Raw genomic sequence first — 14,649 nt, 5'->3', positions numbered from 1 at the left:
TGCTTTTGACAAAATGTAAGATTTAAGCATCTAGGCCTTAAAATATAATAATCTTTAAAGTAGCAGACGGGTTGACCGGCTAAAAGCATAGTGCATTTTGGCAGAATATTAAAGTTTGGGATTATAACAAAATAAAACTATACATCAAATCTCGTGGTTATTAATGTTAGAATCCTGATTACTTATTTACTAAAGAGAAGTACAAACTGTTAAACTTAATTTTTTGCTGATTTAAAACACAATACATCCAACCTGGAACATTAAAAACGGACCTGATGGTGGAATCTTTTCCTCAAAGTGAATCAGGTCCTCCTCCTGGAGGAGGACGGGGTCTGGGAGCAGCGGAGGAGACGGGAGGTAGGACAGCACGGGGCCACACAGTAGATCTACTGCGGACGTCAGGCAGAGCAGCTCCGACTCGACGGCGACAACATCGCCACCTTGCAGGTAAAAACAATAAATAAACTAGAACGGGCACTCGGTAGAGCGCATACCTTCGCATATCACAAGATTGGGGATTGAATTATGAACATGTTGGCATTAGTTGCATGCCAATTGGATAAAAATTGACCGCGCTATGGTAAAAAGAAGATGTTGACCTTTTCATGACCTTGACCTTTGACCCGATTTATCCCAAAATCTAATCAAATGGTCCCCGGGTAATAACCAATCATCCCACCTAATTTCATGCGATTCGGTTTAATACTTTTTGACTTATGAGTGTAACACGCATACAAATAAATGGCGATCAAAATATAACCTTCCGCATTTTCAATGCGAAGGTAAAGAGCATGATGTCGTTTCATCTGATCAGAAGCAGAGCAGTCTATAAAAATAACACATTATTGTCATCTCCTTTTTGCACACTAGTAATTCTTTCATTCATACCAATTTTGACAAATGATTTCCATAATTATAAACTAAATTTCCATGACCAAACATTTTGGTGAAATCTCGTTTTCTCCATGAAAAGGTGAGAACATGTATAACCTTAAATGACAAATGAATGAGACAATAGTTTGAATAAACATTTATGTCTCGTCAGTTACGGTGCGTTCACTTGCACAAGAAAAATGTGCGCTGCGAGTATGAGAGTGCACGCCGGCTTATATTTTGAGCGTCATACTTTTAAAAGCATATTAAATATTTAAAACTCAGCGTAAATACACATATGAACATTTAAAAAAAATTCATTTTTTCCCACCATCAGGATTTTTTTCCAGGCCTGGAAATAACAATTTACACATTCCAGGACATTCCCAGGTTTTCCATGACCCAAAGGCTCAATAAAGCTCGAGCACTTGGTCTAAAGACATGCGTGACCCATGTTACCTGGACTCTGGGTTCCAGAAGTTGCGCTGCTAGCCGGGCTCTCCGTGTTCTCTCCCGGCTGGGGGCTGCAGGGAACTGAAGGGCTTGCCCTTGCTAAACAAAAACACAACACACATTCCCGTCATACATTTCTGTAGGCGTCAACTCAAAATATCACCCCCCACCCCCAAGATCCTCCCATCACTTCAGCCCACAGACATAATCACCAGCGCGCCGTGACATCACCTTTCATATCGTTCTTCAAAACGATAATCCTCTTGTGACCATGCCCTTTGATCCAGACCACCTGATGATGACACGACACAAAGCGATAAAACAATATGCAGATGCTTAAACTATCGGTCGTCCGATGATAATTCACAACGCCGGCAGATCTCACGAGGCAGGAAGCGCTTCAGACGCGCCACAGTAAAAGTTTGAAAAGCGTGAAGTCGAAGCCCCCCCACCTGTGGAATGGCGCCGAGCAGCTCGTCGGTGGAGGTGTATCCGTAGGAACGTGGTTCAAGGCCGCAGCCGGTAAATTTGTTATACGACCCTTGGAACTCGGTCAGGAAGATCTGGGCGTAGTGGTAGGTGTGGAGCAGGCCGCGCACGCTACGGGCAAACTGGTAGAGTCGGGTTAGCCTCACCCACTCGTCACCAGAACCACTGGCAGCGTTGCCAGCTGTGTCGTCGTCATCTTGCTCTTCATGGTACAACTGTGACAGAAAAATAGATTTTTTTTTAAACTACGCCGTTAGCTCCGCCTCTGTGTACAGGTGAACTACGCAATAAAAATGGAGACGCAGCGAAGCACAGAGAAAGTTTGACTAGTCAAAAGGAAGATGTACGAAAATATGATTACATGGGTGAAAAACAGTTTAAAGCCAAACTGACCAAGCATAGAGAAATCTGATGGCTTTTATTACAAATTAGAGGGTTCAAATACTCAGGGGCCGGATTTGTGTTTTTAGGGAAATGCAAATATAGATGCAGGGAGGTGTATACAAATGTACAAGTAAAAGATCATTAAAGGGGTGCCCTGTTTTATTGTATTTTTTAAATGTCAGACATGTTTGCATTTGTTTTATGTTAATATGTTTAAATGAATAAAAAAAATGAAAGGAAAAAAAGGAAAATGTAGAAAGCTCGAAGGAGTTTGAAGAGAACGGAAACAAAAAACTTAAATCCTCCACTCACCTCCACAAGGTAGGGCAGGCTCTTGAGCAACTCGCTGAGAGAGAGGAACCCATATTCACATGGGTTGAGCGGGGCCCCGTGCACAGCCAGGTAACGCTGGCTCAGCTCCTCCACGTTGAGGCCCCTGGGGACCTGCTCGTCCTCTTGGGACATGAGCAGAGCCAGCAGCTGGGAGGTCAGCGAGCGCAACGACTTCCTGTTGATCAGCTGCACCTCCCGACTCCCCGAGCCATCCGCCACCTTGGAACGGGAAGAATGCGGCGGTTTGTTTATTTATACATGAACGGGTTGGTTTATATCAAGTCTATAAGCTGCATTAGGTCACTGAAAAGAATAAATCATTAACAGGGATCTTACACATTTTGACCAATGGATTTCCATGACTTTTACATGATTTTAAACCAAATGTCTATGACCAAACTGAAATCTCGGTATAAACATAAACAATATAGAAAATGTTGCGTATTGAGAGCGCACGCCGGCTTATATTTTGAGCGTCTTTCTTTAAAAAAAATGTTTTAATTATTTCAAACTCGGCGTAAATGTGAATATAATACATTGCCATGACTTTTATGATTTAAGTTTTTTCCATAACTTTTCCAGGCCTGGATATTACCATTAAAAAAATTCCATGACTTTTCCAGGTTTTCCATGACCGTACGAACCCTCCATTAACACGTTTAATTGCCAGACGGTCCGTTACATGCTAATGCCACACTAAGAATGCTTTTGTTAACCTTTTGCTCATACGTGTGAGTTGCAGCGTGAGAAAGTTTCCAAAAGGTGGAGAACTTCTTCCTCGCTGGGTATTGAAATACATGGTGATGCTCATTAATCGGCTGGTTTAGACTCGCCCAAAGAGCTGAAAAACATCGAGTGGTGCACCACTCGGATAACTTGATGGCGTTTATCCATTAGACGTTTCTTTACCTTGACAACATGGCAGAGTTTGGCGAGCAGCGCCGGCAGGGAGCTGGCGTCGTAGTCCTGCAGGCGGAGGCCGTAGCCGAAGGTCTTGCTGTACTCCGTGAGCAGCTGGCTGACGGGAAGGCTGGAGTTCTTCTGAGCCCGAAGCAGCTTGACCAGCTGAGCGGCCAGAGCCTTGATGCGCTCCACTTCGGTCAGAGTCAGCACTTTCTCTTCGCCGCACTCCAACACCTGACCAAAAGGAAGGCGACGTGAGTGTTCACGGCAGAGAAAAAGGAAAAGGCATTTACACTACGGTAATTTAAAAAAGGTGGATTTAAAAACCCGGTGCGTGCCAAGCACATGACATAAGAGCCTGATCCTAGACAGAAGTGTTGTGTAAATAACACAGGGTTCACACACATGTTGACCAATGGATTCCCATGACTAAACCAAATTTCCATGACCAAACACTGTGAAATCTGTGTATATATTATTACAATAGTGGATTATCTCTGAGCTACTGTTGCTATAAATAAATCCAATTGTGCCGCGAGTATGAGAGCGTATGCCTGCTTATATTTTGAGCCTCTTTCTTTAAAACATTTTTTTTTAACTCAGCGTAAATGAACATGTGAATATAACACATTTCCAGGACTTTCCCAAAACCTTTGTGATTAGGATTTTTCCAGGTCTGAAAATAGCTTTTAAAATTCCAAAACTTTTCCAGGTTTTCCATGACCGTACAAACCCTGATATCAGTAGGAGGAGCAAATACAATAGGAACCACCTAATGACAGTGAACGATTAGCAAGTCTGTTCAATGAAGCAAATGGAAATGTACGACTCATAAACAGTCACTGACGTGCGATCCCTTCTCTTGGCTGCACAACATGAAATGATCATCGTAACAGAAACGCACTTTAATTGTTCCTCCTCGTTACGGGTTGGCGCACCGAGGACTACGAGACATCACACTGTACAAACAGGTCTGTGAAACTCACCACCACTATGTTTGGGATTGCCTCGAAGAGCTCCAGGAGCTTGGTGAAGCCGTAGTAGCTGAGCTTGCACTGGCGACCGAAGTGATGGTGGTACGTCGGGATGAACTTGCTGAACGCCATTCGGCAGTGAGGCTGGTGGCGAAGAAGGTCCACCACCTCCTTCCCAAACTGTTTCGTGCGCTCTATTTCCTCCACTGTGCGCTCTGCAGGTCCACAAGAGGGAATTCTTAAAATATAATTAGATTGCAAGCAAATGTCTGTTGTTCAACCATGTGGGGCAGTAAATGTAGACCATTCATGTATTTTGGCTATGCCCGGCAATTGTATAGTTTTAAGGAAATGTCCATATAGTCGTCAACATTCTGGGCTATGACAACCAAGTCATGTACGTTTCTCTACTTTGGTAATATGACAACAACCGTGTTAGTGGAAGACGGGCTTCTGCTGAAAATCCTGTGAGTAGAAAGGCTATTACGAAGAGATGGCACACGATAGAACCACCATCCCCATCACAAGATGGATGGGTGAAAATCCTGACCGATATATGTACGATATGGAAGTGTTAACTCACAGAATAAGAGCTCAAGGGGAGCAATGCCATGAGAAATGGACAATGTTTACACAATAGCGCGTGAATGTTCCTGAGAATTTATCTTTAGCTTTTGAGAGGACAGAGCAAACAAAGATTTCGCTGTTATTTTTTACTTGTTTTTAATTTCTGTATATACGCGTTTGATCTGTGATGGAGACAAAAATAAAGTGTAAAAAAAAAGAGGGAATTCTTCTGAAATCATCTACTAAAAATGATTGATAAAGTTTGAGAAACTAAACTTCGTATTGCTCAAAACAATTCTTTAAAAGTCCTCTTGTGACCACCACTTCATATAATAAGTATTCTTAATATCTCAAACTAGTTTGAACAGACCTCTCCTGGGAACAGAGATCACCGTGTCCATGTCCTGATGTGTGATTGTGATGGTGGTGTCTGGGATCTCAGTCAGCAGGTCCATCAGGTCACATGTGCCATAGTCGATTATCCTCCAGTCTCTGGAGAAGCACCTGATGCACAAGATCACATTACAAACATTAACGCTGAGGATGCATCTTACATTTAATACTTTTCCTCCAACTGTTCATGAGCTGGATTCACAGGCAGGTGAACTGATAGCGTCAACAAAAAACACCTTCAGCTCCAAGCCGTGTCAACTGACCAATGGTATGCCTGCATGAAGTCCTTGATCGAGACTTGTTTGCTGACTTGAAACTTGAGTAGTTTGAGAAGGTCTTGGGTGAAGCGCTTCACTTGAGCCCGATGAGTCAGAGTCAGTAAACGCTTGGTACCCATGCCCAATATCTGAAGGCGGAGAAAACAAACGCAATGTGTAAAATATAAAGAAATAAAGTACAAAAGATCGTCATCAACCTTAATTAATACCTGCAGGACATGTGGAACAGCCTCCAGCAGCTCCAGCAGCTTGGAGTAGCCGTAGTCGGAGACGCGGCACTGCTTGGCAAAGTGATGGTGGTACGAGGGGATGAACTTGCTCATGGGCATGAGGCAAGAAGGCTGACTCTTTAACAAGTCAATAATCTCACGGCTGAATTGGATGAGCTGTGGATTGCCAACCGGACTCTTGCAGCGCTGAATCCATGGCTCTACATGAAACATAAAAGATAAAAAACACGTCATGTCAGAAAAGGGTAGGTCTGTGGTAAAAGAAATAGCACTGGATATGGTATAGTAGGACAACGTGCCACATTTTGAACGCCCCTACCGGAGTTTGGTGCTGGTGGTTTGTTGTGGATCCACTTGATGACTTTGAAGCCATTCTGAGCCGTGACAATGGTGATACTGGGAACACAGGTAATGAGGTGCTCCAGAGGAACACCGCCCTCCAGCGTCTCATTACCCAGCTGGAGAGGGCTGAATTTGTCTGCATAGCAGTCTGGAAAACTACATGGAAAACATAAGACGTTACAAGACTTCATAATTGTTTGTGTGTTGATTTATTTATTTTTTTAACAACAAATTCTGAATGCATTAATTAAAGAACCGGTTGTAACCTGAGTAATGGAAGAGTTCCCTCATGCGACTGCAATAGACCGTGGACCTCAGATGCTATGGTGCTCAGGGACATCACAACAAAAGGTATTTTATAAGAGTCGGGGTCAAAGTCAGCCTCACTAAAAAAAAAAAAGAGAGAAGAAGATTTAATTAGTAAGACACAATCAGTTATGGAAACTGTGGGGACACTCTGCTTCAGTTGTATAGTTCAGAGCAAGTGAGAGGGGAACAAGCTGGGTCAAGATGCTACAAGGTAGGCTTACGATTCAACAGGGGAAATACCATTTTAATTCATATAATAATGTAAAATATTTTAACGGTTTCAAAGGAACTTCGAATAATTGATTCAGAACGTTATACCGTGTACAAAATTGTAATAACCTGAAGTCCCGCTGCGTGAAGTGTTCTCTGCAGACGGGTTCATGGTACTCCAGCTCCTCGAACACCACGGGGCTGCCGCTGGTAGAGGAGGAGCCCTCCTGGGAGTGGGCCGATCCCAGTGGACTCTGACGGATCTGGCTGCTGGCCAGTAGGCACACCAGCCTCGAGCCCCCTTGCTCCCGCAGTGCCACCACCTCCGGCAGTCGGTACAGATCCCCAACCACCAGCTTCCGGGAATATCTGGTGAGAGAAAGCGGCGCATATGGTTTGGCAGCAGAAACTGCGGCGACAAGCGTATAATCGTTGTGGAATTGCGACAATAAAAGTGGAAAATGTGTACGAGTAAAGCTTTTCATGTCGAGAAAAATGTTCTTACTTCTTCTCATAGATCTCTGTAAACTTGAAGAGCGGAAGGCAATTGGCTGGTGCGTCTTGAAGAATGCTGATGATCTCTGTGCTGTATAATTTAAAGAAAAGAAAAAAGCTGATGTTTACCCCCCGCAGTCGAAACCAGAACATATAAAAGAAACTCAACCACACGTAACTGTACCTGAGCATGGAAAGGGATTTGTTGCCGCCACCAGTGATCAGAGACACCTGAATGCGCTTGCCTCCGATCTTATAGCGGTGCAGGCCGCTGACTGCACCGATGGCCTGCTGCAAGGACAACATCTGGATTGTGGCCTTCAGCTGATAGTCAGTGTGGGGGCTAAGCTCCACAGCTTTCACCTAGACAAAACAAGGTCACAGACACCGGGGTGAATCAGGAGTCTAGTAGAAAATCTGCACACAAATGCATCTCAAGTAACTTTTTGTTTCGGACTCCGATAAATGTGTTCATCAAAGATGCCAGTCAATAAAACTTTTCACGGCGGCCGTTTGTCGTCCCTGTAGGAAAAGCACCGTCATTACTAAAAATACCAACGATGGTTCTGTTGTATTCAAGTGGTCCAAATAAGATTGAGCAAGCTTTCGGGATACACCAGCACCCTGAACTCAGAGTAGCTAAATGGAATTCAAACAATTTTATCTCTACACATTTTCTACAAGTGACAAATAAAACATCTATAACACTGAAGTTGGCCGTACCCGTCCATAACGGGAGAAGGTGTCGTGCAGCATCTGCTGCAGATCCTTGCGGGACATTCTGTAGTCCAGGTTGGCCACCTGGAGCTCCGCCCCATCTGAGAAGGGTTCAGGTGGACCTTCTGGACACGGATTACGAGTGGTAGCCAGGAGGGGTGAGGACCGGCTGGACAAGCAGGGCGACGCACTCCTTTTGTTAAGAGAAGGGCAGAGACGGCTTTGAAATGAGAACTACCGTTGAATACGAGGTTTGAGCTCTCTCTGCAAGAACCAATGTGTCATGTTAACTTCTTCAAAAATGACGAAATGTCACCTGGATGACCAGGAGCCCTGTGACGGGACGAGGGGGCTGAAGCTCCTGTGCAGGTTCAACTTGCTGAAGGCTGAGGGTGTGCTGATCTGGAAGTCCTCTGAGCTCCTGTCCGCTTGTTCTGCAGGAGATTCTGTGACGCTGCGAGGGAAGGAGCCGTCTCTTCTGAACGGAAAGATGAGAAAAAGAACATAAACGTCTGTCCCAAGGCTTCTAAATGCTTCCTAATCCATTTTCTCCACAGTTTGATACGACTTGTATCATTCTTCTAGAATAAATATCAGAAATAAGTGTGAAAACAAACTGCCTCCATTGGCAGATTTTGAGTTAACGCTTGTAGTTTCAAACCATAGCAACAAAAAGTATAATATGCCAACAATTATCAAAGGAATTTTCATATTGCAAATAAATGACATTCTTCTGTCTAATGTCCCCTTTCCCTGTGTGTACCTCCTCCTGTACATGGACTCGCCAGTGAGGCCAGGCCGGGGCAGCTGTTCCACGGCTCCCGTCTCCCCATTCCTGAGGGGGGAGGAGGAAGCGGCGCGTCCTTTCTCCGGGTGGTGGAAGCTCATTCTGGACTTGCCCTCCAAGCTACCCGGCTCCTGAACCAGAGAGGCAGCAGACATCAATACTGTAGCTGTTGACTGGCTGGATACGGCTCATGCAGTTACGTGTGCATGCAAACATGCGCTTATGTCCGACTAAATGTATGATAAAATGAGTTAAAGGCATAAACTGGTATTCAGAAGTTTAGCTAGGGATGCACTTAAAATGTAGAGGTATTTAAAATAAACGGGCAGTCTAGAAAACACTAATATTGCACATCTTAGTTCTGTGGAGAGCTCTGCTATGGAAAGATTCTGATCAATATGTGTCATGTTGTAGTTGATAAATATTCAAAGCCGTAGCACATAGTTATGCGATGGTAGTCAAGAGTCTTCCAAAGAAAATGTGATATCATAAATCAAATAATGTTAATACAGTATTGCCATTGTGCAGGTTTAAAATGACATGTAATGTAATGCAATATATGGTTTAATGTTTTCCTTCAATTCAGGAGCTGACTGATTCATTGGCCCCACTCCAAATTAATTCGTACTGTCCAACTACAGTCAAGTCTTAAAACACTCATCCCGAGTTTGAGTCCATCGATACAGTAATCAGTTTGAGAGTCGCTCTTCTCCAGGCGTCCACACCGATGGTTAGAGTAAAGAGAAAACAGACATGCCAAGCCAGTCACACCAGCCACCCACAATCAGTTTCATCAGGAGGGGAAAACTACAGCGTCCAAAACAATGAGCAGCGGCATGGCGCAGGTTGTATAAAGCGGTACATCAGCACTGATGTACTGGGGGAAAAAACAATCAGAAAATCACAAGCTATTCATGCACAAATATGTCGAATGACCAATGAATATGCAGGACAATAAGGGATACACGAAGCACGAATGACAACTAATTCATGCTAGCACAGGCAGACAAATGAAGGCAAGCGAGCAGCTACAGGTGGTTAGTCAAAGCAGCAGTTAGAGGGACATTGGGTTGCAGCCCAGACAAGGAGAGAGGGCAGCGGAGGTTATGGGGAAGCAGGTGCTGACCTGACGGGGCTTGGCTGGAGCACCACCGGGAGGCCCACTGCACCCCCTCCTGGGGCTGTAGGGCCTTTCAGGCACCGTGCCAGGGGCATGGCACAAGCGGGTCGCTCGCCGCGGCCTCCTGGGTGACTTTGGCATCCCCAGGGGCAGAAAGGAATAGGAGGATGGGGATGGGGGCGGGTCAAACATTACATCCTGGCTGTGATAGTTCTGGGGCTGAGACTGCAGCTCAGGCTCGGGACTCGCGTCGCCTCGGGGCCGCGGGGAGAAGGAGACGCTGATTCGGCGGCCAAACACATCCTCGTTTTCCATTCGCTTGCGGGCGCGCGCGGCCGCCTCAGTGCTGCCAAAACGGAGGACCGCTGTGCCCTGGGCCATGCCCAGCACCTTGCCACCACAGTTGTCTGATAGGCGGCGCAGCCTGAGCTTCACGGCGTTCCGTAGGCTCTTGTCACAGATGACAGGGAGGTTGTGAACATAGAGGAGGTTGAAACTGGGCTGAGGGAGGGGAGGAAGAGACAGGTGCCTGTCTGGTTTGTATAATGTTCACGTAAAAACGAAAAATTCCTTTGAGTTGAACAATTTGAAGAAAGCTCAGAGTAATATAGATTCTGAAAAAATTGTTAAGATCCCTAAAAAAAAAAATTGCTTTGGTAAATAATTGTGAAGTTGATAAATTCCCATTCTAACTGCCTTTCTGCCCTCTTGTAAGTCCACACTGAAATTAAATTATCCACGGTAATGTTTGCCAGCAACTACTTACCGTAGAGTACATTCATTGTTATAAATAAGTTCAGTCCTAGTGAAAGCATTTGTGAGGCCTACCTGTGCTTTGACAAGCATACGTGGCGGCAGATCAGCTGTGATCTCCTGGAAGGCCACTTGGCGGTGGGCGTGCTGCAGCAGGGCCAACGACGTACGGCTGCCGTGGACCAGGATTACCTGGAAACCATGGCGATGACGCAAGTCACTCAGCTCACTTGCAAAGTTCACATCCGCTAGTTAAAAAAAGAAGAAGAGAAAAGAACACAAGTGTCATCACAAAAACCCTTGTGGCGTCACGGCTGTGGTTGATCAGTGAATCTCAGGTGAACTCACAGGATACGAGGACAACCGTCGCAGGCGCCGTGTGAGTCTCAGCGAAGCGTCTCAGGCTCTGGCGAAGCTTGTCATCGGCAGCATTCTTGGCCGTGGCGTTGATATGTGCAACAGTAACCTAAAGAAACATTCATTCATTTTTTTAGGGAAGTTTATAGAGATGTTTGTGTCATTTTATAAAGGGCAATGTCTAATGTAGAAATACCTTTATCAAATAGGTTCTATAGCATTTGTTTTAGGAACACTCCCAATATGCAGTATGGCGCACAAATAAAAATGTTTAAAAAAGTGAGCTCAGGCCAAGTGTCGAAATATTCTATCGAAAGATTATGATCCCACATGATAGCATGGCCAACTCTACCCATCATAAACTGGAGCTCAATGGTGTTCATTCCGGATGTAAACGTCTCATTAATAGCGTAATCATGAGAAATATGCATGAAGTATAACGGTACCTGGCAGTTGTTGAGCTCTTGGATGACGGCTTTACTCTCCTTGCTGATATCACAGACACAAATGAATTCAGCCTCACGGTGGCCCTGGAAGAAATGGCTGCGAATACGCTCGACCACAGCACCAGCAGAGCGTCCGCTCGGCACGCTGCAGTTCTCGATGTCCCAGAAGACGCCCACCGGAGGGATGTTCTCGGGACCGCCATTCTCTGGCGAACCTAACACAGTTTGCAAACAATCACTTAAAAACACACTTAATAGCTTTAAAACAACTTGAACTAAATCAGTCAAATCAAGATTCCACAAGATCAACATTATACATGCCGGAATCAAAAATGGGAGAGTAAAGAGTCTACTAACCATACTTCTGGCCAGTCTTGCCAAGGCTGGCTGACGGCATGAGCATCATGCTTTCAGAGGAGGTGCCACAGCCATTACAAATGGGAATGGGGATTGGAGCAGTCTGGGGAATAGGAGCATTGGGCCATGCCTTTTCAAAGTCTGATGCCAAACCATTTATGGGCTGCAATTAGGTACAAATCAGTATAACGGTTAAGAGGGGGGGAATAAATAAAATAAATAAAACTAGCATCAAAAGCAGGCAATACTAACAATACATCCTAAATGCATATTACAACACCACATACACAATATCAATATGGCGGGGTCATCCACCCATATAGAATAAAGTTACTTACAGTGATCTTTAGGGTACAGAAATACAAAGACAGGCCACAGTTATTGAAGTGAACTCTACCAACCTTCAACAGGCACTCCTGGCAGTAGTGCGCCCCCTTCACACAAACCGTGCGTTCTACATTTAGGTGCATGGGATTAGAGCAGAAGTGTGTCGAGGTGGTTGTGGTGGTGACGGTCGTGCGATCACCGAACGTGGTTCTCTGGGATCTTCTGGCTGACGGGCAGCAGTTCACACCACAAGTGTAGTAGCCGGAAGAGGACAGGCAAGCGCCATGCAAGGGAGCGGGTAGAGAGGAACCACAGGGGAGAGGGGAAGCCAGGAGCGCGGAGGAGGGAAACGGGCCGGGCTGACTGCATGGAAGAGGTACAGCTGGATATGTGTGGAGAAGCCCCGAGCAGCAGGAGAGGTAGGGTTGTGACGAAATGGGCTGAGAGGTAGCGACAGAGGAGGACAGCGGAGGTTGATAACCCAGACTGGGAAAAGAATCAAGAACTTCACCTCCGCTTCTGCAGCTAATGTGCTCGTACTGATGAACAGATGAAGCTACAGAGCAAATGCCCGAACTGCTAATACTGCTGGTTCTGATGGGTGCTCCCAGAGAGCCTGGGGCCATATAGAGCGAGACGACGCCAGCAATGCTGCTGCTGCTGGTGTCAACACTTCCACCACCTGATAACCCAGAGCCGTCTGTGCTGCAATAGTCACAGTGAGAGTAAATGCTTACTTGAGGGCTAGCCCCCTCTTGTTGCAGCTGTGATTGCGGTGGCTGCTGGAGGGAGTCTTGTGTAAGCGAAGGAGGCAAGCAGGGAGGAGGCATAGGGAGAGGAGGCATAGGGAGAGGAGGCATAGGGAAGGGCTGGGATGATTGGGAAGAGGATGTATGGGGTGGAGGAGGAGGTACATCTTTCAGTTCCAGCACAGCCCTTCTGCTATCCATGCAAGTGTTCTGGAACATAAAATCACCAGCGGATTTCACTTTAAGTTACACGGTTCTGTTGATTACAGCATATTATTACAGTCACTTGTTAATATTTTCTGCAAAGGACAAACATGCAATCTAAATAATCAGAATGGGTGCGCAATGGTATTAACAGAACCCTCAAAGCGTGCGATTAACACCAACCATATTTAACAACTTCACATGGCCAAGTCTAAAAAGAAAAAGGTACTGTGCCTTCTCTACCAACAATAAATGCTGATTTTAGAAGTATAGCCCAGCATTTCCAAATCTGCAGTTTGTTGATCAGCTGAAAGTTATTATGCAACGACTAGTGCACCCATTTTTTTCTTTCTTTTCTAAAGGACTCACTGCTTATAATTATATTTATTTTTGGACAAAAGTCATTATCTGATGTGTATGGATTATGACATTTTCCACCGTTTGAGTTCCAAATGCAACAGTTGATTGGAATTAATGTTACGGTAAAATATGATAAATATGAAATAACAAATTGCACCAGATTGTTGCCTCACACCGTATATCTGATAACGGGCCTGAATGTCCTTTGAATAGATATCGATTCTACTTCCTCCACTCTCCCCTACATGCCGGTGTATCTTTCGATACCTGGACTGTCCACATTAAATACCTACTTCTTTGTCTGCGTGATGAGCGGTGGTGGTCTCATTGGTGGGGAAGCAGTCTTTGAGTTTCCATAGCAGGGTTGAGGCCTCCGTTTTGGGGTGACTGAGCCACGGGAAGTGTCTCGAGCTGCATATGGATCTTTCCTTTCCCAGTCCTTCCATTATACAACCCAGAGAGGACTTTCACCATGCTGTCGCTCCTCGTCTCTCTCATGCTTTCCTGTGAAGCGAAACAAGAAAGTTCAACAAGTAACCGACAGACTAGTTAGCTTAGTTACGTCACTTTTTTTTTTTTGTCGGTCAAGTGAGACACTAAAAAACGAAACATCCAGAAAGCACAGGTCTGGTCCAAAGGTCATGACGCTAAGTTTGACTCAACGCAACTTCGTAACGAAGCTAAGCGGACTCGTCGTTATCTATGAGAAACGAACACTTGCTGAGATTAGAGCATTTAACTTTAATGGAGGCAATTAACGCAACGGTCACAGCCCCCCCACCCCCCCACACACACACACACACACAAAAGTACAGCAACCGACGTTAACAATACATTAGCTCCAAGCTAGCTCACGTTCCCGTTGTTCGAGTATCTCAGTCGTTGTTCGCGGCGGATGTGATGCTAAATTATAAGCTAACGTCATATAGTAAACTAGGTTAGCTAGTTAAACTGTCGGCTAACCGCTAGCTGGCATTTGTTGGCTTAAATGAACGTTAACGGTAAACGTTTTAGACGGTAAAACGTGAGATAACAACAGACACCATTTGTTAGCTTGTCTAAGGGACACCGAGCTGCTACCCCTCATTCTACCGTTCATTTCCTTTACGGTAAACAAATAATATGATTTGCTTCTGGCGAGAAACGTCCCAAAAAGTTTGTTGCCTCGATACCTAGAAAGGTCTCCTCTTTCACATCCTCCTCCCGTAGCTCCTCTCATCGAGCGCTCAAGAAACCCCG

General features: G+C 45.2%; 1 protein-coding gene across 4 annotated transcripts in view; it reads right to left on the bottom strand.

The window, feature by feature from the left end:
• LOC130190448 (meiosis regulator and mRNA stability factor 1) overlaps positions 1–14,649 on the bottom strand; it is a 17,846-nt gene extending 3,197 nt beyond the window's left edge. For 2 of the 4 annotated variants that reach the window (XR_008830966.1, XM_056409867.1), the window contains exons 1-26: positions 14,583–14,649; positions 13,704–13,914; positions 12,172–13,056; positions 11,771–11,933; positions 11,414–11,628; positions 10,959–11,076; positions 10,686–10,858; positions 9,864–10,358; positions 8,714–8,868; positions 8,267–8,428; positions 7,957–8,143; positions 7,418–7,596; positions 7,244–7,324; positions 6,868–7,107; positions 6,486–6,605; positions 6,197–6,375; positions 5,857–6,077; positions 5,633–5,775; positions 5,347–5,480; positions 4,422–4,624; positions 3,442–3,669; positions 2,512–2,751; positions 1,779–2,030; positions 1,558–1,618; positions 1,333–1,425; positions 273–440 (exon numbers count right to left, since the gene is read on the bottom strand). Coding sequence is in view for 3 of the 4 variants with exons in the window: in XM_056409867.1 (XP_056265842.1) it covers positions 273–440; positions 1,333–1,425; positions 1,558–1,618; positions 1,779–2,030; positions 2,512–2,751; positions 3,442–3,669; positions 4,422–4,624; positions 5,347–5,480; positions 5,633–5,775; positions 5,857–6,077; positions 6,197–6,375; positions 6,486–6,605; positions 6,868–7,107; positions 7,244–7,324; positions 7,418–7,596; positions 7,957–8,143; positions 8,267–8,428; positions 8,714–8,868; positions 9,864–10,358; positions 10,686–10,858; positions 10,959–11,076; positions 11,414–11,628; positions 11,771–11,933; positions 12,172–13,056; positions 13,704–13,856 (5,248 nt within the window). In the remaining variant the exon portion in view is untranslated. Of the gene's footprint in view, positions 1–272; positions 441–1,332; positions 1,426–1,557; positions 1,619–1,778; positions 2,031–2,511; positions 2,752–3,441; positions 3,670–4,421; positions 4,625–5,346; positions 5,481–5,632; positions 5,776–5,856; positions 6,078–6,196; positions 6,376–6,485; positions 6,606–6,867; positions 7,108–7,243; positions 7,325–7,417; positions 7,597–7,956; positions 8,144–8,266; positions 8,429–8,713; positions 8,869–9,863; positions 10,359–10,685; positions 10,859–10,958; positions 11,077–11,413; positions 11,629–11,770; positions 11,934–12,171; positions 13,057–13,703; positions 14,175–14,582 lie in introns of those variants that run through there. The other 2 variants (XM_056409869.1, XM_056409868.1) reach the window with 2 other exon arrangements.

This window comes from Pseudoliparis swirei, chromosome 24 (genome assembly GCF_029220125.1).
Source record: "Pseudoliparis swirei isolate HS2019 ecotype Mariana Trench chromosome 24, NWPU_hadal_v1, whole genome shotgun sequence".
Lineage (NCBI taxonomy): Eukaryota > Metazoa > Chordata > Actinopteri > Perciformes > Liparidae > Pseudoliparis > Pseudoliparis swirei.
This window is presented reverse-complemented; position numbering and strand designations above follow the sequence as displayed.